This window comes from Anabrus simplex, chromosome 2, assembly GCF_040414725.1.
Source record: "Anabrus simplex isolate iqAnaSimp1 chromosome 2, ASM4041472v1, whole genome shotgun sequence".
NCBI lineage: Eukaryota > Metazoa > Arthropoda > Insecta > Orthoptera > Tettigoniidae > Anabrus > Anabrus simplex.
In genome coordinates, this window is record NC_090266.1 from 758,633,014 (window position 1) to 758,654,280 (window position 21,267).

At 40.4% G+C, this 21,267-nt stretch overlaps 1 protein-coding gene across 1 annotated transcript in view; it reads right to left on the reverse strand.

Moving 5' to 3' along the window:
• LOC136863681 (uncharacterized) overlaps window positions 1–21,267 on the reverse strand; it is a 61,551-nt gene that overhangs the window by 23,497 nt on the left and 16,787 nt on the right. Inside the window, exons 2-4 of the mRNA XM_067140042.2 lie at window positions 11,962–12,111; window positions 959–1,072; window positions 693–858 (exon numbers count right to left, since the gene is read on the reverse strand). Coding sequence (XP_066996143.2) covers window positions 693–858; window positions 959–1,072; window positions 11,962–12,111 — 430 coding nt within the window. The remainder of the gene's footprint in view (window positions 1–692; window positions 859–958; window positions 1,073–11,961; window positions 12,112–21,267) is intronic.

The window sequence follows — 21,267 nt, forward strand, 5'->3', positions numbered from 1 at the left end:
TTATAGCCCCATCGAACGCACTAGTCAGACCTTTATGCAATACCGACTCAGCTAGTGAATCTTTCTAGTAGGGGAAGGTGAGGCTTCGATAACCGGGCAGAGTTCGAAACTCATCGGAGGTGCTCCATTCTAATAGTATACTTAAGTATGAACTACGGTAACTTGTGTATGGACAGGTACGTAACTTCCTTCATATTGCATCGTATGCAGACAACTTTCCTTTAAAACGAATGGGAAGAGGTGTCTTTATGTTGACATCATCATTTCCTTCCCATGTTATTTCTACAGTAGCTATTTAAGACAAATAATTTAATATCTTCTCGATTTATGATGTCACCGTGCCGAGCTGAGTGGCTCAGACCCCAACTTGGCAGGTTCGATCCTGGCTCAGTCCGGTGGTATTTGAAGGTACTCAGATATGTCAACCTTGTGTCAGTAGATTTACTGGCACGTAAAAGAACTTTTGCGGGGAAAAATTTCGGCAGCTTGGCATCTCCAAAAACTATCAAGAGTAGCTAGTGGAACGAAAAAAGCAATAGCATTATTATTATCGATCCCATTTCGCCCTACAGTATATACAGTATTTGGTTCTTAGAATGTTATAGGGCCATACTTCGAGATAAGGAGCTACAGTGGTCTCCATCTTAGTAAGAATTCGTCTGTGAGAAAATACAAGGGGTTCTAATTGTTACCTGCTGTGGGAATGGAGGTCTGCAGCCACCCACAGTGGTTTCACGCCAGTACGCTGCTGAAGCTCCAAGATGAGGTCAATAATTTCGTCCAAATTATGATTAGTTTCCTCCATAGTTTCTCCCTCTGGTGAAATGTCACGGTCGTAGAATGTCCAGTACTTGACACCTGTAATTATTGTGCACCGAAGAAAATCATGAGGATGTAACTTACATTTTACTACCAGTGCACTAGTTAGTCTGGAACGGGGATTTCAGTTACTACTTACCGATTTTCGAATAAAATTCAAAAGCTGCTCGTAGTCTCCGCTTGTAATTTTCAAGTGAATTTGTTCCATCATCCCATGGACGCTGAAGTGTTGCTTGGCCCCACAGATCTGCTCCTATAAATATGTGGGAACGTATAGTTTCAACGGATGTGTAAAAAATGTAGTAAGGAGCAATATTTTCACATTTTTAAAAGACGAATTTTTATATATAATAGAAAACAGCTCACTGCATAAAAACTGCTCACAGCATTAATGCACAAGCAATCGTTCAATAAACAGAGAATATCTTACTTCACCGAAGGTATGAAATCAATGTTTTATATTTTATATCATTTGATGTACTTATTAATTGATTTCCTAAGACATTTTATATTTTTCTTCTTATATTAACAACGTAATCTACTAATTTCTTGCTTCTCTAGGGCTTTTTCTATCAACTTCACCAGATATACATTGAAGATTAATGGTGGCATGCAGCATCCTTTACGTAGACCCTTCCAATTCCAATCTTTTTTGTTTTTTCATCTCCATCTTGATCTACTCTGAGCATCACTCTGCCTGGGCCTCTCCTTTTTTTAAAAATGCTATTTGTTCGGGGCATCGACCTAGAAAGATCTTTTGCCCCTAGTTGCACCATATGTTATGAACCTGCGTGTATTTGGAAATTGCGGAAGTTAAGGAACGTTAAGGACGACACAAACAGGGATATTAATCATTTAAATTAAAAACCCCTGACCCGGCCGGGAATCGAAGTCGGGGCCGCCGGGTGACAGGCGGACGCGTTGCCCCCTACACCGCGGGGCCGGACTGGGCTTCTGCTTCTACACACTTTGCCCATCTTTCAGGTAAGTTGTGAATAAAATGCCAGAAAAAATGCTTTTCTTTTGCGACAAACTATTCGTCGAGCCATTTTCCAACTTCCTCGAAATTGCTGAAGTGATCCTTTGCGAGCGCGTGCCCCATTGATGCAAAGAGGTGTTAGTCAGATGGCGCCCGGTCGGGAGAGTACGGCGGGTGCGGAAGGATGTCCCATCCAAGCGATTTCAAAGTGTCTTTCACTGAATTTGCTGGGTGAGACGGCGCACTGCCGTGTAACAAAATCACTTTGCCATGTCTTCTGTCCCATTCCGGTCGTCTTTCGATCAATGCGTGATTTAAATGAATAATTTGTTGGCGATAGCGGCGTGCATTAACGGTTTCGCCGGGCTTCAAGAGGTCATAATACACAATAACGCTCTGGTCCCACCACATCGAAATCACCACGTTTAAAGTTCGACTCGTTGGCTGAACGGTCAGCGTACTGGCCTTCGGTTCAGAGGGTCCCTGGTTCGATTCCCGGCTGGGTCGTGGATTTTAACCTTAATTGGTTAATTCCTACGCCAAGGGGGCTGGGTGTATGTGTTGTCTTCATCATCATTTCATCCTCATCACGACACGCAGGTCGCCTACGGGTGTCAAGACCTCTACCTGGCGAGCCGAACCCGTCCTGGGATATCCCGGCACTAAAAGCCATACGACATTTCGTTTTACACGTTTAAATTATCGAAACTATGTCTCACATGTTCTAATCGATGGAGCGTGTTCACCATATGTTTCTACCAGCAAGCGATGACTTTCTCAGCCCTTTTGTTTTGATTAAATGAGAACAACAATGCGTGCCGCAAATGTACTTTTTCAGGCACAAACGTTGACATGATCACTGAACGATACAACACAGACGCTAGCGTTTGGCGTACTCAACTTGTGTGTGATGGTAGGTTAATTTCAGACAAACAAATTGAGGTATGTGTCAAATTCATACCTACGCACTGCTCGTTGGCGCCATCTCTTAGTGAAACCGGAAAAGACTTATGAATACACCTGGTAAGCAAAAGAGTTCTATACAACATGTTCGAAAGAACTACTAAACGTTTTCACTCCTCCCCTGAAGGGGGAGGCGGGCCTCTTAGATGGTGACGCCGTCTCTCAGGCCGGGAGATTTGTTACGGTGAAGATGTGCGGAGGAGGTGAGGGGGTAGGCGGCCGTGGCCTATACTACGAACTGTCCTGGCATTCGCCTTAGTGCAAGGGAATGGTAAACCACGGAAAACCATTCTCAGGACAGCCGACGGGTGGGACCAGGCTTGAAGTCCGGCACTGTGCCCCAGGCCCGTCTCCCGAATGCAGAGGCGTAGAGCCACGGGAGAGCCGTGGCCAACTTTCCTCTGCTCGGTTTCCTCAGAGTACAGAGCATATGGGACAACAACCCACTCTGCATCTACCGACCCTGCGAAATAAGTACATGCCATTCCAATATTTTCCTTACCCCGTCCGTCAGGTAATAGTAATATGTACGGTCAACCCCCGAGGAGTCTCATTTTCCTATTGCCAAACGAGCACAATACCGTGAAATGAAGAAGGAAGCTAATCTTATATAAAATCTTCAACAAAATTGAATTTTATATTTATCTTGTCTCTAAACACGCCCCATCACTTCTGCAAATAGTCAAGTAAATGCAGGCCAGAGAGGAAGAAGTATGAAACTCTACACGCAGATGGCAGCACCACATGGCAAGAAAAGTACAGGTGACTACTTAAACCTGGAGGATCCCTAGAGATCGGTCTCCCTTACTCTCCACATTAAACTTAAAATGAGTAAAATTGAACTTTTGTACCTTTGCCCGAATGCCATAGTTAATGTATTTTAAGTTCTGAGAATAAGAAAGCATTTTTAAATAAAGAGCTGAAGATTCTTCTCCGTAGACAACGTAGCCAACAACGTTCTAAGAATAAAATTAGAAGTGTAAGAGTACAAAACATCTTTTTAGCATGTAATCCATAGTAGTAAACTTAAAAAATAGAAATTTGCTATATTAACGGACCGAATATCGATGACACTGATCCTTCTTTGTACACATCAGTCTCCTAAACATCACAATCTGAACCAAAATTCTCAAGAATGTGTGCCAACCACAAAAAATTGATATTTTCATATTCGAATGGCTTAAGTTCAGCCGTCTGCTAATCTTGGCTCAACAGGTAGCGTACTGGTCTTCGGGTCAGAGGGCCCTGGGTTCGATTCCCGGCCGAGTTGGGACTCAAAACGAGTGTGATTAATTCTTACAGCTCGGGGGCTGAGTGTTTGTGTTATTCTTAACATACGTCTTAATACACGTCTTCATTACATACAACACATCACACGACAAACCACCACACGAATACGTAATAGTGAATATATCGCTCCACATAGAGTTGGCATCAGAAAGGCTTCTGACCGTAAAACTAGGCTGAATCCATACAAAGTGTCGACCCAAGGTAACTGGAAAAATGTTGGGAAAAAATGGAAGAAGATTATCCACCAAGTGAGATGACAACGAAGTGCAGGTCATGTAAGTCATGTATTTGTATTCGGAAGGTGATGGGTTCAAACTCCAGCATTGGCCGTCCTGGAGATTATTTTCTGTGATTTCTCATTTTCACAACATGCAAATAATAGGACTGTATGGGACATACCACATCAAGTTGGACAAAAATCTTTAAAATATGAACTTCGGGCTTTTTAATATTGTAAGATAGATGTAGAAAAGCGCCAAAAATCGACATTTTTCCTAACTGTAATAGCGCTCACATAATAATCTTTAAAATTATCGTATACTATTATTTTTTGTAATTTCCGAGGCTCATATTTCAGTTTTCCTTACGGAGGAAAAACTTAACGAGGGTTTTATTTTCACACATAAAGTATTGGCGTTTAATGATATGCAAATTACGTGGCTTGTTCACAGTATTATTTAGTTAATTGAAAAATTTATTTTATATTATTCCAAAACGGAGCAAAAGTATCTGAATACATCCATGCTTTCCATTTCAGCAGTTGAATAAATCTGCGTTGTCAAATTTATGGGGTCGTGAATGTTATGCCAATAAAATATTAATAAATAATATTGTAATATATATTTTGTATTAATTGTGTTCACTCACTTAAATAGGTCTGGAGTATCTAGGAATCAATTGTGTTTAGTATATTACAATAATTTCTGTGGTGCCAATAAGTTCTTACAAGAAGCACGCATTGTTAGTAGCTGGAGTTTTTGCCCGGACAGAAAGGTAAACAGCTGGTGACTAGCACGCGACATGCTATGGTGACAACGTAGTACTGCCCAAACGGAAAACATTGCCCAAATCTTCACAAGCAACATACCGTATACCTGACCACATCCCAACACGATGCCTTGCGAACTGAGCATAGGCATGTTGACGCAAGCAGGTATACTGCCCCTCTTTCCCTGAGGGTAATGTAATGATCTATCTAACACGGCTGCATAACCCAGCAACTGACAGTGCCCATTCAACAAGCAAGTAGAAAAATAGTCCGTGTTTAAGTGAAGTGAGCAGAGATTACAATCTCCTGCCGGTTGCAGTAGGTGTTAGGGGGCTTATGGTTCCAATCTGTAGCTAGCTTCAGGTAGTACCAGTCCTAATTTTTAGATAGCACTGGAGGGAACTGAATAGAGTGAAAAAAGAAGCAAAAGAGAATTATATGAATGGCATTCTTCAAGAGGGTAATGACCACAAAGGGAAATGGAAAAAGCTGTATTCATATATCAGGAATCAAAAAGGAAAAGGAATCCAAATTCCTACAATGGTGGGAGAAGGGGGTGAACACTATTTAACAGATACTGAGAAAGCAAACCTCTTTAGTAGGGAATTCCAAGATTCAGTAGAAGATTGTCAGGACTTGGAAACCGTAACAGAAGATAGAGAGGGAGAGACACAGAGGGAAACAAGAAGCTTCTCATTCACAAATGAAGATATTTTCAGAGAAATCCAACTGCTTCAGCAAGGAAAAGCAGCAGGAAGTGATCAAATTACTGGGGAGGTATTAAAGACAATGGGGTGGTATATAGTGCCTTATTTAAAATTTCTCTTTGACTATGTCATAAATAATAGTGTGATACCAAAGGAATGGAAGGAATCTATAATAATACCAATTTATAAAGGAAAGGGTGATAAAAGGAAACCAGAGAACTACAGACCAATCAGCCTGACCAGTATAGTTTGTAAAATACTGGAGAGTTTAATATCAAAGTACATCAGAGGGATATGTGATGATAAAAATTGGTTCATGAGGAGCCAGTACGGATTTAGAAAGAAATTTTCTTGCGAGGCACAACTGGTGGGATTTCAGCAGGACATATCAGATCAGTTAGATTCAGGAGGTCAGTTAGATTGCATAGCCATAGATCTTTCCAAAGCCTTTGATAGAGTGGAACATGGAATATTATTAAAGAAATTGGAGGGAATAGGATTGGACGTAAGGGTTATACGTTGGATAAGAACATTTCTAAATTCAAGGGTTCAGAAAGTTAAAGTAGGAAATAATATATCACAGGAAGAGAAAGTCTGGAAGGGAATTGCACAGGGTAGTATAATCGGTCCGTTACTTTTCTTAATATACGCAAATGACTTAGGGAACAATATAACATCGAAAATAAGATTGTATGCAGATGATATAATTGTTTATAGGGAAATAAATAACATTGGGGATTGTTCAGAATTACAAAGGGACCTTGACAGTATCCAGGAATGGGTTGAAGAAAATAATATGAAGATTAATGGAGGCAAATCAACTGTTACAACATTTACAAATAGGAGCTTTAAAACTGAATTTGAATATACTTTGGATGAGGTAGTTATCCCAAAAGATGGCAAGTGCAAATACTTAGGTGTGAGATTTGAAAGTAATTTGCACTGGAAGGGTCATGTTGATGACGTTGTTGGGAAAGCATACAGATCGTTACATGTCATAATGAGGCTACTTAAAGGATGCAACAAAGAATTAAAAGAAAAAAGTTACTTAAGTATGGTTCGTCCATTATTGGAATATGCAAACAGTGTTTGGGATCCTCACCAAGAATACCTAATAAAAGAACTAGATGGTGTGCAGAGGAAAGCAGCAAGGTTTGTAACAGGGGATTTCAGGAGAAAGAGTAGTGTATCAGAAATGTTAAAGGAACTTGGGTGGGAAACTTTAAGTAAGAGAAGGGAGAAAAGTAGACTTATAGGATTATATAGAGCCTATACAGGAGAAGAAGCATGGGGAGATATCCGTGAGAGGCTTTGGTTGGAAAATAATTATATTGGTAGAACTGACCACAAGTACAAAATTAGAAGGAATTTTAGCAGAAGCGATTGGGGTAAATTTTCTTTCATTGGGAAGGGCGTGAAGGAGTGGAACAGTTTACCAGGGGTAGTGTTTGATCCTTTTCCAAAATCTGTACAGATATTCAAGAAGAGAATAAACAACAACAGAGATAATAAATTAAATGTTAGAGGGCATTCGACCAGTGCAGGATATTGTAAATAATAAATGTGTGTGATTAAATTAATTCCATCCCCTGGTCTAAGGTGTTTGGACAGCCCAAGTAGGGGACTGCCTGTAGGGGTGAAGTACAGTGGGGACTTCGAGGGCCCTGGGACCGCTACGGTAGCTGTGAAGGCCCTTCAGGAACTCTGAAAAGTGGTGGCAAAAGGGGCTCTGGTTAAGACGCAGCAGGTCGTTATGCTACTTAGGTTCCAAAATGGGTAAAATATAAATATGTAAATAAATTCAATGTTAATTTTAATCTTATACCAGTTGTATAGTATTATTAGAAGTAATTTCACATACCGTACTGTATATGAGTTAACTATGTTTGTAAGATATTATAAGTAGAATTTTGTAAACAATATAAATTTTTTTAAGGATGATGTGTATGTTTAATAGAAAAAATTATTAGCGTAAATTGTATAATATTGTATTCTAGGAAAATTTTCTTCGTCTCCTGGTAATTTAAAATTTAGTGCTTGACAATAATGTATTTTAGTGTACCATTTGCCACCGAGGTAGACACCTCATTTGCAAATAAAGAGATTTTGATTTGATTTGAGGTCATTCACAACGTGTAGATAGTTGTAGGAAGGTTCTGTAGATGGCAGGCAAGTGGGCATGAAAAAAGCGATTTTTGTACTTAAAGGTTGTTTGCCTCGAAGTGAAGTATTTCAAGTCTAACATCAATCAGTGGACCCTTCTGACAAGGAATCAGTCGTATAACATCAAGTATTGTGGAGATAATATTGCTGGATTGCATTGAATCCGACTTTGTCCAATCAATTAACCTTGTTCGAATTAATATCGATTTTAAGCGATAGTTCCCATGATATTACAGTGTTTGTGTTGTATGAATACCAAGTGCCCATAAGCCTGTCCTGTAAATCATTGTTTCTTGTGCTTGTTTATTAGAAATATATCTTCGCCAGTACTCCTGAAATCCTGTATTTCCTGTTTAAATACACCTCAGGGGCTGGAAGCTGAATGGTTATGTTAAAGTATTTATATATATTTCCTGTCTCAATACATTTAATTCTGTTATTTTTATTTTGTACTTGGATACTGATGTGATACCCATATCTTGCGTATGCTATGCTCTGCTGTTTTGTTTTGGAAGGAATGTATTATTTGTCATAATATCAGCTTTGTGATAATGTATCAATCACCCATTTCAAGGTAAAGTTACTTTGTTGTGTGAGGTTATGCTCTCAGTAACATAGTATGCCGTACGAACTAGGGGTATCAGATCATTATCATTATTTAAGACATACGAAGTACTTGAAAATAAAAATATATGAATTATAATCTAATGGGAATGGAAATAGTAGAACTGCATCATAATCGTCATAGTAGGTGAGGGGGTGTGGTGAAGGAAGGAGAAATAGGATAGAAGGTGGAGGGAGGAAGGGAGGGGTTCTAGTGAACATAACCGGATGTGCGTCACTACGGCAGACGTCATTTCTCTGCGCTATCTCTTGATAATAATACTAAGGTATTGCACACAAAGAGCATTGTGGCGCAATCTATGATTGCGCACCGAAACTACAAGGGACCATCTATCTCGGAACCGAAATTTATTATTGACTTTCATCTCTATCCTATTATATTCTCTTTGGTTAGGTCGCTTAAAGTTAAGGTGCGATTTTCAAAAATTGAACAAATAAATATTATACAATTACGGGAAGACCGCCAAAGTTTTGTAAAAGCAGTCAGCCTCCCGCTTTGAAGAGGAAACCTTGTTAACTTTCAAAATGTTTATTTAAAGTGGGTAAATAGGTAAAATTTAATAAATATATTTCCAGAATATGTCCGTAAATAAATAAATTATTAAGACAGTTATTATTGTTTTCTGTACTTTTACCACTGTAAAGAAACGAAGGTCCTATCTGTAATAGTATGTTCTTAATATACCAGTAAAAAGTTGACTGTCGGAAAAATATACTGCATTCAACATCTAATATAATGGGGACTGCTGACATTTCATTTTTTTGTGAGTTACACTTGGCTTTACGTCGCATCGACACAGATAGACTATGTCAAATGGCGACGATGGAATAGGAAAGGGCTAGGAGTGGGAAGGAAGTGGTCGTGGCCATGATTAAGGTACAGCTCCAGCATTTTCCTGGTGTGCAAATGGGAAACCACGGGGAACAATCTTCAGAACTGCCGACAGTGGGGGAGTTCGAACCCAGTATCTCCCGAATGCTTGTCCGGCTCCATGGCTAAATGGTTAGAAAATAAAAAGGCAGGCCAAGTACCGGTAAATAAAAAATAACAATTAAAAATGCAAGTTCACAGCTGCGCGGCCCTAACCGCACGGCCAACTCACTCGCAGAGAAGCTGATATTGTGTAGAAACACTCTCTAAGTACACCACTTTCCTAAGATAGTGCTAAAAACAAAAAAGACACCCATTTTTTTCTGTCCGATTTTACGTGGTATGTCCCTTATCTTAACCAAGGCCATGCCCACTATCTATACACGCCTAGTCTTTCCCCATTTCCTCGTCACCGAAGTCCTGAATGTGTTAGTGCGACGTTAAACCACTAACAAAAAATAATTATAAAAAGTTTCAGTGGACCAGTGGACGAGGCACAGTGAATGGCTAGTCAAACAAAAGACGGATAATGTATACTCGAAGTATTACGGTATTATGTACAGGAACAATTTGTTACACATATTTACCGTCTTTATGGCACCCAGTAGAAAGAAAAATCTTCGAAAAGGAGTAACCCTTCGTGCAAGCTTCTAAGAGATCACAGTCACAATCTCGATATATTTAATATGACTGAACTATCAGTATGCCTTAACGATGTACCTCTTAGCCCTTTCCGTAGTTCAGTATCTGATAGAGATTGAGTTTTAAGATACATTCATGGAATTCAATAGGGTATTATTCACAGCGTCAGTGCTTCAGAATAAAATTTGCTCACGTCTGAAATAAAAGTATTCAACCAGTCAATTACAAGGATAATTGATATAACTGAGGTTTTACTGTCTGGGTAAGAACCGAGCGGAATGGCCGCGCTTCTTAACGCACTACAGCTACGGAGCTCTGCGTTCGGTTTCGAAACCCACCGTCAGCTGCCCTGAGAATGGTTTGCTGAGGTTTCACATTTTAACTTTCAGGGAAATGCCGGGAGAGTTCCCATCCGTAGGCCACAGCCGATTCCTTCCAACTCTTTGCTCAGTTTCATTCACCATCATTCATTTTATCTTCATTGGCTCCTCAACATGATGTTGGCCTCATCCCCGACCCCGTATCAAGAAACAGGTCTAAGGAGTAAACAAACATACGGTCTGGTTAAGAAAGATTCGTGATGGTACTGACAATGAATAATTAGTTTCCTCCTCAGTTATCAATATAAATCAGTCAATACTGATCTGCATTTAGGGCAGTCGCCCAGCTGGCAGATTCCTTATCTGTTGTTTTCCTAGCCTTTTCCTAAATGATTTCAAGGAAACTGGAAATTTATTGAACATCTCCCTTGGTAAGTTATTCCAATCCCTAACTCCCCTTCCTATAAATGAATATTTGCCCTAGTTTGTCCTCTTGAATTCCAACTTTATCTTCATATTGTGATCTTTCCTACTTTTATAAACGCCACTCAAACTTATTTGTCTACTAATGTCATTCCACGCCATCTCTCCGCTGACAGCTCGGAACATACCACTTAGTCGAGCAGTTCTCCTTCTTTCTCTCAATTCTTCCCAGCCCAAACTCTGCAACATTTTTGTAACGTTACTCTTTTGTCGGAAATCACCCAGAACAAATCGAGCTGCTTTTAATTGGATTTTTTCCAGTTCTTGAATCAGGTAATTCTGGTGAGGGTCCCATACACTGGAACTATACTCTAGTTGGGCTCTTACCACAGACTTATATATGCCCTCTCCTTTACATCCTTACTACAACCCCTAAACACCCCCATAACCATGTGCAGAGATCTGTACCCTTTATTTACAATCCCATTTATGTGATTACCCCAATGAAGATCTTTCCTTATATTAACACCTAGATACCTACAATGATCCCCAAAAGGAACTTTCACCCCATCAACGCAGTAATTAAAACTGAGAGGACTTTTCCTATTTATGAATCTCACAACCTGACTTTTAACCCCGTTTATCAACATACCATTGCCTGCTGTCCATCTGACAACATTTTGGAGGTCACGTTGCAGTTGCTCACAATCTTGTAACTTATTTATTACTCTATAGAGAATAACATCATCCGCAAAAAGCCTTACCTCTACTTCCACTCAACGCATCGATATATTATTTAGTCAAGATCCAGCACATAGTTGATTTACTACCCTCATGCCATTGACCACCGGTAAACTTGTTGCACTGGTTGGTATAAAGTTATTCACTATAGCCTACGTATAATTAATATTGCGTTTTCATTATCATGGGGTCTTTTAATCTACAAATAAATAGTCTATTTCTTTTGTGACAGACACACTAGTTGTTTGAAAAATGTTGTAACATGGTGAGAAATCGCTGTCAGTAATGGGACACAATAATAACATTAACACAAAGAAATGATGAATTTCCCCAAGTAATATTAATTGTTTTCCGTTATTAATTTGATGTACATTGTATTTGATGATATTTTTTACTTCTTTGTGAGTTTTATTCATGTAGAAAGAATTTACCTGAGTAGCGAAACGCGTGCCAAAAGGAAACTGCAGGACGCAGCCATTCTTCTATTGCTCTTCCATGAATACGTTCGTTAGAATTGTAATACCGGAAACAGAGAGTATCTTCTGGAGAAGCATCTGGCTTGTACTCAACCTTCGTAATTCCTGGAACAGATATATCAAAGTATCCATTAGTATTCTCCTGATATATATATTAGCACCGTGTTTTTCGATACTTCTAGCATGTTATTTACCAGAGTTACGACACGTCCAAAAATGGGATTAAGAAAATTATTTTAGTACCTCGGCCCAGAGTTAGGTGAATACTGGGTATTTTACATTAATTCCAGTAAAATGTTCGGTGAGTTCTTATCTATAAGTCCTGGGTCACAATGCTCTAATTACAATTACACAGAATTCTAAAAACATAACAACAATTCAGGTTATTAAACAAAATATACATGCACGAATTTGATGTACACAGTGTCATTATACCTAAAAACCCATAAATACTACATGTAGCACAAAACAGAGGACGTTCCTAAAATATGAATTGCGCCATAGGCTCTCCTCAGATAAGTGCAGAGGTTTTACCTTGTTTAGCAATTAAATTGTTATTAGAATGTATTATATTCCTCCGAACTTTATGTGCGAATATTCCTGTAATTATTGATTAAACATACAGTGTTGAGGGCTGTAATAACCTTGAGAATTATTAGTTTCCTTTTAATATTTTATCTGAATGAGTAAGACATATGATACTCATCAGCCCCACATGTCTATGTGTGTATATACTTGGGGACAAAACATGACGACCTCGCCTCACACCACTACTCTCCAGCGGCAGCCCGGTGTCTATTAGCGGCTTAAAGAATTTACTACGTCAACTGTAGTCAGAGTTGCCAAATCATATACTGCACTCGACACGAAGAAAGGGTAAAAACTGATGATAGTGTAAAAGAAAGTGGTTTGGCAACCTCTCCACACCAAACAAGGGTCACTTAGAACAAATACAGTACAGATAATATGCGACACTTACGGATTTCGCCTTGCTAAAATGGGAGACAATTCGACGGTGGCGCTCCTAGTGACTTGACCTGAACAAATCGCGCTAAATTCAAATATCAATGGAAATGTATATACGGAAATGGATAAATAAATTACGTCTAGAAAGAAAGTGTTATTGAGATATTAACTTCGAAGTTGCTAAAGCAATTCTGGATAAATGAATGAAGAATTATTTAAAAGGTTATTATTCAAAGACTGAAATTAGACATATAAACAAGAAGTGAAATGGACTGGTGTGAAATGGCTTGATCTTTCATTTATGCATTACTTTTTTAGTTTTAGCATTCCTGCCTGAACTCATACGGTTGGATTTGTCTTTTTTCTCATTTGAAAACATTGTATCATCACATTAAGGCACTTGTCAATAAAAATATCGGCACATTCCTTACACATATGATGCAATGAATTAACATTTAATAGCTGGACAATTTTCCTCTTAACATGAAGCCTACTAACAGAAAGATATTCCTTACACATATGATGCAATGAATTAACATTTAATAATAATAATAATGTTTTTTGTTTTACGTCCCACTAACTACTCTTTTACGGTTTTCAGAGACGCCGAGGTGCCGGAATTTAGTCCCACAGGAGTTCTTTTACGTACCAATAAATCTACCGACACGAGGCTGACGTATTTGAGCACCTTCAAATACCACCGGACTGAGCCAGGATCGAACCTGCCAAGTTGGGGTCAGAAGGCCAGCGCCTTAACCATCTGAGCCACTCAGCCCGGCGAATTAACATTTAATAGCTGGACAATTTTCCTCCTAACATGAAGCCTACTAACAGAAAGATAATCTATAAAATCCCGGCTTTAATCTGAGAAGAGGGATAAAGAAACAAAAGTATGAAAATGTTGTCGATAGTAATGCTTTAAGGAATATTTACGTACAATTAGAGCAAAAATGTAACATACCCTTGGCTGTATTGTCGAGGATTTCTAAAGTCGCTGGCCTGGAAATGATCTGAACAGATCTTATAATTCTTATATAAGCGTAACGTCCCTTCTTTCTTGTACCAAAACCAAACCAAACCCCATGGCACTACAGCCCTTGAAGGGCCTTGGCCTACCAAGCGACCGCTGCTCAGCCCGAAGGCCTGCAGATTACGAGGGGTCGTGTGGTCAGCACGACGAATCCTCTCGGCCGTTATTCTTGGCTTTCTAGACCGGTCTTTCTTGTACACCTTATCCAAATCGCTTCTGTGACATTTCAAAACCCACAGATCACACCTACAACAACACCTCGGTATTGAAGGTTAACTGCTGCACTATACAATAAAATATGCGTATTACTTTTTATGCCAGTTAAAATATGGGTCGAGCAGGTCAAAGGATTATGAAGTACTATAAAAATCTCTGTCACTGGAAGAATATATATGCAAACACAATATTACTTACATGTTCTTGTCACGAGGGAATCTGCAGAACGACCGCCCATTTTTCTCTACTTCATAATTACTGCAGCCAAACACAGTACATATCTTTCCCCTCATGTTGAGAGGAGATATCAAGGAATGACACACACTACTATTTATTTATGTCAACTCACTGAAAACGCATAAATAACACCAAAAACTTCACACAAAAATACACGTGGTCTTATGAGAGAATCAGTACTGTTCAGGTCTATCCGCTAGAGTGAGCTCCAGTAGCTCTCCCTCGATATCTCGCTCGGTGTCGCGCATTATCTCTACTGTATTTGCTTAGAACTCGTTAACTCAGCAGGGTGCAGGGTGTGATTGAATGCTTACAGGAAGTGAGACCGTCATGTTTTGTCTCCAAGTATATTAGACGCTAGATTAAGACACACACACTACCTAAAATGAACAATCGAACAATTCAATAAGCATAAATCGACAGGTCATTATAGCGAATGGAACCAATTTTTCACCAACATAATGAACGAAAATTTTCACAAAATTCAGGAAAATCAGAAAACATAAACATTTCTAGTGTTCAATTTCAAATTTTAAAGAAAGCCTTCAAAAGGGGCTTTGTCCAGGCCCACTCAACCACGCTCTGCTACCACATGTTACGGGAATATCGTGGATCACAGAGGTGAAAGAAGGTGCCGGGGTGAATGGGCGGACAGGAAAATGACCGGAGCATGAGTTAAAGCACTAAATTTTGAAATTGTATTTTTTTCCTCTGTGATCCATGACATTCCCGTAATAATAATAATAATAATAATAATAATAATAATAATAATAATATGACTGAAGAGTCATAGATTTAACGTGCTACTGTACCTGGTGACCGAGCCGGATTATAGTGCACTGGAAGCTAACAAGCAGCAGTTTTCGGCATGGCTAAGTGCCATATAAGATGCTCTCCTCCTGTGCTCAAGATTATGGACCAAACCTTGCCTTAAAGGGGTGACCTTTAAGAGTGCAAGTTAATAAATTCCTTACAAAAAATAGTCGAAGAAATCAACTAAACCAGGACATTGAGCACATATTACTATTATTATTACCGAAATTGCGTGGATCGGAGAAGAAAGAAATAAAATTTCAAAATTTAGTGCTTTAACTTATACTCTGACCATTTCCTTGCCCACTCATTCACCCCGGCACCTTCTTACACCTCTGTGATCCACGATATTCCCGTAATAAGTGGTAGCAGAGCGTGGTTGAATGGGCCTGGACAAAGCCCCTTTTGACGGCTTTCTTTAAAATTTGAAATTAAACACTAGAAATTTTTCTGTTTTCCGATTTTTCTGAATTTTGTGAAAATTTTCGTTCATTATGTCTGTTCCTAGAGAGGCTCCTGCCCCTTGGTATTTGCGCAAGGAAGAACTCATTTATGAACTAGCTATTAGAATGGTCCAGTCTGGTCGCACAGTTGCAACAGATGCATCTAGACTCAAAGATTATTTGGAGTTGCTAGTTAGTATTCCTGTGTATGGAGAGAAGGAAGCTGGTGACGCTTCATCCACGATCACCACTGACATTGCTGAACTTGATTCTGTTCTGAGCTTTTCTGAAGGAGGTGAACCCTCCGGTAACCAACTTAAACGTGTTCAAGCTAGGCTGTTTCACTTTTACAATAGAATGTGGGATCTATTTTCTCTGAAACTCAGTGATGAACATTCTAGTATGGCTAACGTCCTGGCTGAAAATATTTCCGAGCTATCTAATAAAGTTAATCAATTTTTGTCCGGGTCTGCGAGTGGGAAGAGTGACTATGCTGCCCCATTAATTTTCCATACAGAAGAGGGCCTTAATAAGTCATCTGATAGTGGGGAATCAGTTGAGCAACAACAAGCTTCTGCCACATCCGAACAAGTTGTAAACCCCGTTGGTGATCCACGTCTTCCTCCTTTCTTTCATTTGTAGTGCAGTTTTCGACTCTCCTGAACCTCCGGCGCCCCCTCCGCTCATATCACCGGGCTTTGGCAGCTTACCCCACCCTTTAGCCATGTTGCTTAAGGGAATTTCGAAATTGTCCTCAAATTCAACAAGTGACGTCATAACCTTCCTAAGATTTCTTGTAGAATTCCAAGACCATGTTTTGGTGTTTGCTCTGTCGCACTTACAAATCTTACAGATTATTTACCTCTACTCTGCTGATGTCTTCTCAGATAAGATTGTCAAAGCCCTATCGGAAAGAAGTTCAACTGAAACTTTTCATGTTAATTTTTTGACAAATTTCATTCCTGCGGGAGCTCTATCATCTCTGATCCAGAAATATTACTTCCGAGTCCAAAGGCTAGATGAAAATCTAGTGGACTTTGTACAGGACATTAAATTTTACACCAGAGTTTTTGCCTTGCATTATTCCGAATGTCAAATAGTACAGACTATCATTGAAGGGATGTCGCCATCTTATAGATCATATTTATGTTTTGCTTCCCGTCCGCAAACGTTTGTTTAACTTGATGCTATGTCCGTGTCCGCGGAAGGATTGAGATATGCAGGTACTCTGTGAGTCGCTCGGCAACCACCACCTTCTTCTAATATTTCTCGGCCACAACCTCGCCGAATCTTGTCTCCCCGCAAATGTTATGCTTGTGGTTCGGTGGACCATCTGAGAATTAAGTGTTCTCTATTAAAAATTATTGGACCTAAAATGGACAGTTGTCTTCTCAAGGATGTTTCAAATGTGGGTAATTCGTGCACCTCGCTAAAAACTGTAACTCATCACATAGTACACCTTCTTGCTCTACTACTGGTTCTACCTCTGTTAACCAAGGCAATAAGAAATGACTAGCGTGGCCCGGCTGAGTCCTCGCCACTATCAGCTTCTCAAGGCTCAGCCCAATTTAACTCTGGCATCGTATTCTCTGACGAGGGAAGACCCTCTAAAACATCTTTTGAAGGTCATGAAGAATGCCTCAAAATTGCCTCCGATACTCCAGGATTCGTGCCCTTCCTCAAAATTGAAATAAATAACGAACCGGTCACGGCCCTTTTAGATTCAGGAAGAGTTGGCTCTATTACCTCGGAAAAATGGTATTCCAAATCAAAGTTTTGTTGTAAATTTCCTGAATATATTTCTTCTTCTGCAAAATGTGTTTCAGTTCATTCTTCTCCTCTAGAAATTTTAGGATATTCCAGGCAAAAATTCGCATGTCTAAATTTACATGGAAGTTTAAGTTATTTGTCGCAAAACATTGTCATGCCCTGTGATATTAGGGGTAGATTTCGTGCCACATTCCGGTATCGTGCTCGATCTTCAAAGTAAATCCTGCTCGTTCAATTTTGAGAGTAATTTCCATATACCTCTTTTAAAATGTAATTCTGTATCGTCTTCTATGATTTCGCCTACCCAGAGTGAGATGTCGTTACACCTTAGCCATCTACCTGACGATCAGTCTAATTGCATTCGTAAATTATGTCAGTCATTTTTCGACGGTTTTCGGAAAATCTTGGTATGACTGACTTAATTGAATAGAGGATCGAGGTTACGGGTTCGGTTCGGGGAAGATTTCCTCCATACAGGCTATCTCCACCTAATATGAAAGCCCTCAAGGAAATCATAGGCCAAATACCGAGGGATGGTATCATTCGACCCTCCGAGTCGGCGTATTCTTCACCCATTCTTTTCTGGTGCCGAAACCTCAAGGCGGTTTCAGGCCAGTAATTGATTACAGGGCATTAAATCGTATGATTGTTCTTCAAGCAATACCCCTTCCCAACTTGCATTCATGTTTTTCTTGGTTTCGTAAGGCTAAGTTCTTCACCATCTTAGATCTTGAAGTCTATACCCAGATACCCCTGGCGGAAGAATCGAAACATCCGACTGCTTTCGCCACCGACTGGAATTTGTATGAATACAACCGCGTGCCTTTCGTGCTCTCCACGGGCGCGGCAGTTTTGACTAGGCTGCTAGGTAGGGTCTTCTCTGACATTCATATTCAATTTGAATATCTATACCATTACCTAGATGATGTTACTTTCTCTGAGACCTTTGAAGAACACTTAGCTCATCTTCAGGAAGCTCTAAAACGCCTTCGTAAAGCTGGATTGACGGTCAAGTTGTCAAAGATATATTTTGCTAAACCATCTATGTCCTTATTGGGGCATATTGTTTTCTGATGGAGTTTCAGTCGATCATTCCAGAACGCATGCAATCTGTAACTTCAAACCTTCCAAAGATGTTAAAGAGGTTGCTAGATTCATCGGGGTGGTGAATTTCTTTACGAAATACCATACCTCCTAGTATATGTGCAATTTTGACTGATGTCCCTATGCTATTTCATGATATTTCTTTAGAAAATTCATCCCCAACTCCACTAGTAGAGCGGCACTCATAAATCTCCTCCGTAGGGATGGTGTCAGGTTTGAATGGGGCCTTCGAGGATCTGAAATTAGCTCTCTGTAACGCCCCGGTCTTGGCTATGCCTGATTTCTCCAAGAAGATTGTTGTAAAGACAGACGCCTCGTCATCTGCGGTCGCTGCGGTTCTTCTTCAGGAATCTGAACTCGGTAGGCGGCCAATTGCCTATGCGTCTAGAACGTTGTCATCTCAAGAAGCCGAGTACTCTTTATACGAGTTAAAAGGTCTGGCCATCCTATTTGCTTTAGAAAAATTCCGTCTTTACCTTGAGCATTTTAAATTTGAATTAGAGACCGGCAATCAGGCTCTGAGCTGGGTTTTGGCTGGGCCCCGTTGTACTGGGCGAATCTTCCGTTGGGCAATTCGAATTTCAGCGTTTCAGTTTGATGTGCGGCACATTCGGGGATCTGAGAATAGGGTCACCGATGGAGTAAGCCGAATGTTTTCTGGCGATTTTGATTCTGTTGACCCGGGAGAAAGTCGTTCACCTTCTATTTCCATACCTCCTAATATAAGTGCAATTTTGACTGATTCCCCTGTGCTGTTTCATGATATAGCAAAATACCAACGTGATGATCCGGTGCTGGCTCCTATTATGGAAACCCTTTCTTCCGGGGAACATGTTGTCCCTTATGTTTTGAGGAATGGGGTTCTGTGTTGCCCTTTGAGGCGCGATCAGAAGATGAAAATTGCGGTTCCAGCTGTTCTAGTGCCTATGATTTTCAAGTATCACCATGAGACCCCAATGGGGGACATCTGGGCATCTTCAAAGCTAGAGAGAAGATAAGGGAAACGTTTATCTGGAAGAGCATGGACGGCGAGATTAGGGAAATGGGTTAAAGCATGTAAGTCTTGCTTGATTAGTAATCCACGTTGTCTACTAAGGTAGACCAAGCATCTCGCCCTATGGATCGATTGTATATAGATTAAGTCAGACCCTTCCCTCAATCTAAAGGGAATGGTAATACAATCATTATTGTGTGTGTGTGGATGCCAGCCCCGCGGTGTAGGGGTAGCGTCCTTGCCTCTTACCCCGGGTTCGATTCTCGACCTGATCAGGGATTTTTACCTCGACCTGAGGGCTGGTTCGAGGTCCACTCAGCTTGCGTGATTACACTTTAGAAGCCTTCTGACGGTGAGATGGCGGCCCCGGTCTAGAAAGCCAATAATAACGGCCGAGAGGGTTCATCGTGCTGACCACACGACTCCTCATAATCTGCAGGCCTTCGGGCTGAGCAGCGGTCGCTTGGTAGGTCATGATCCTTCAGGGTCGTTGCACCATGGGTTTTGGGGGGTTTGTGTGTATGGATGGTTTCACACTGTTCTGTTGGCTGTTTCCGACTACTGTATGCTTGCCACTGCTCAGTCCACTATTTCTTGTCTCAATATAATTTTTGCATGTTTTGATCCCTGTCAATATATTGTTTATGATAACGCTAAGGCGTTCACCTCTAATTTATTTCGTAAGTTCTGTTTCGATCTCTCTATCTCACATGTCACGACGTCTGCATAATATCCGCCCACAGCCATCTCTAGCTGAGCGGGTTAATCGTAATCTCCGATCTACACTGATTGCTTTCCCCCACGAAGATCATTCTTGTTGGGACACTTCCTTACACGGGTTTTCATTAGCCTTTAACTCGGCCTTTCATGAGTCACACAAGTTTTCTCCCACATCTCCCATGTTTAAGTTTGTTCCCAACACTCCCTTGTCCAATTTGTGGTCAACTGATGAGCTTTTACCAGAGACAATAGATCCAGAGAATATCCGGCATCTGTGGAGAAAAGCAAAACGTATTCTTGAAGCCTCTCATCAGAGAGTAAAAATGAGGTATGATCGTGGTCGGAAACCCATCAATTTAAAAGTTGGGGATGAGGTCATGGTTACAAATTTTGTTCCAGCAGGCAAGCTTGACCCCAGATTTCATGGACCTTGCATAATACTTTATTTCGTTACTCCTGTCATCCTCTCGGTGAGTAACCCTGTCTCAAGTAAAACCTGTGTGAACACTTATTTTCATTATAGGCCACCAAGTTACGGCGTTGCCGATTTAATTATTCTTTCCTTAAGTATCTTATTAGTTTAAGTTTTTGGTAAACAAGTTTCAATAAGGCCTTCTTCCTCCGTGGGTTGTGAAAAGCTGTAGGTATTTAAGTTATATCCTAAGGTAAAGTTTGTTTAAATCCTTTTGTGAAAATCTTCCCTTCAATAAATTCATCACAATTCTGCCATTACCGCCCCCTGCCTCCTAACCTGTGCCGGAAACTTCGTGCAGTCGTCCTCTAAACCACCAACTTTCCTTGCACCCCATGTAACACTGTCTATGAATTTGTTACTGTGGCCCCAAAATTCGACGTTACAGTGCCCTTCTTCCACCTGAGGACACTTCGTGTCAACTGGCGAGGAATGCCGGCGCGGGGTATGGGCCCGCCTTGTTCCGGCCAAGTCTCCTTCTATACGGCCGACTTGG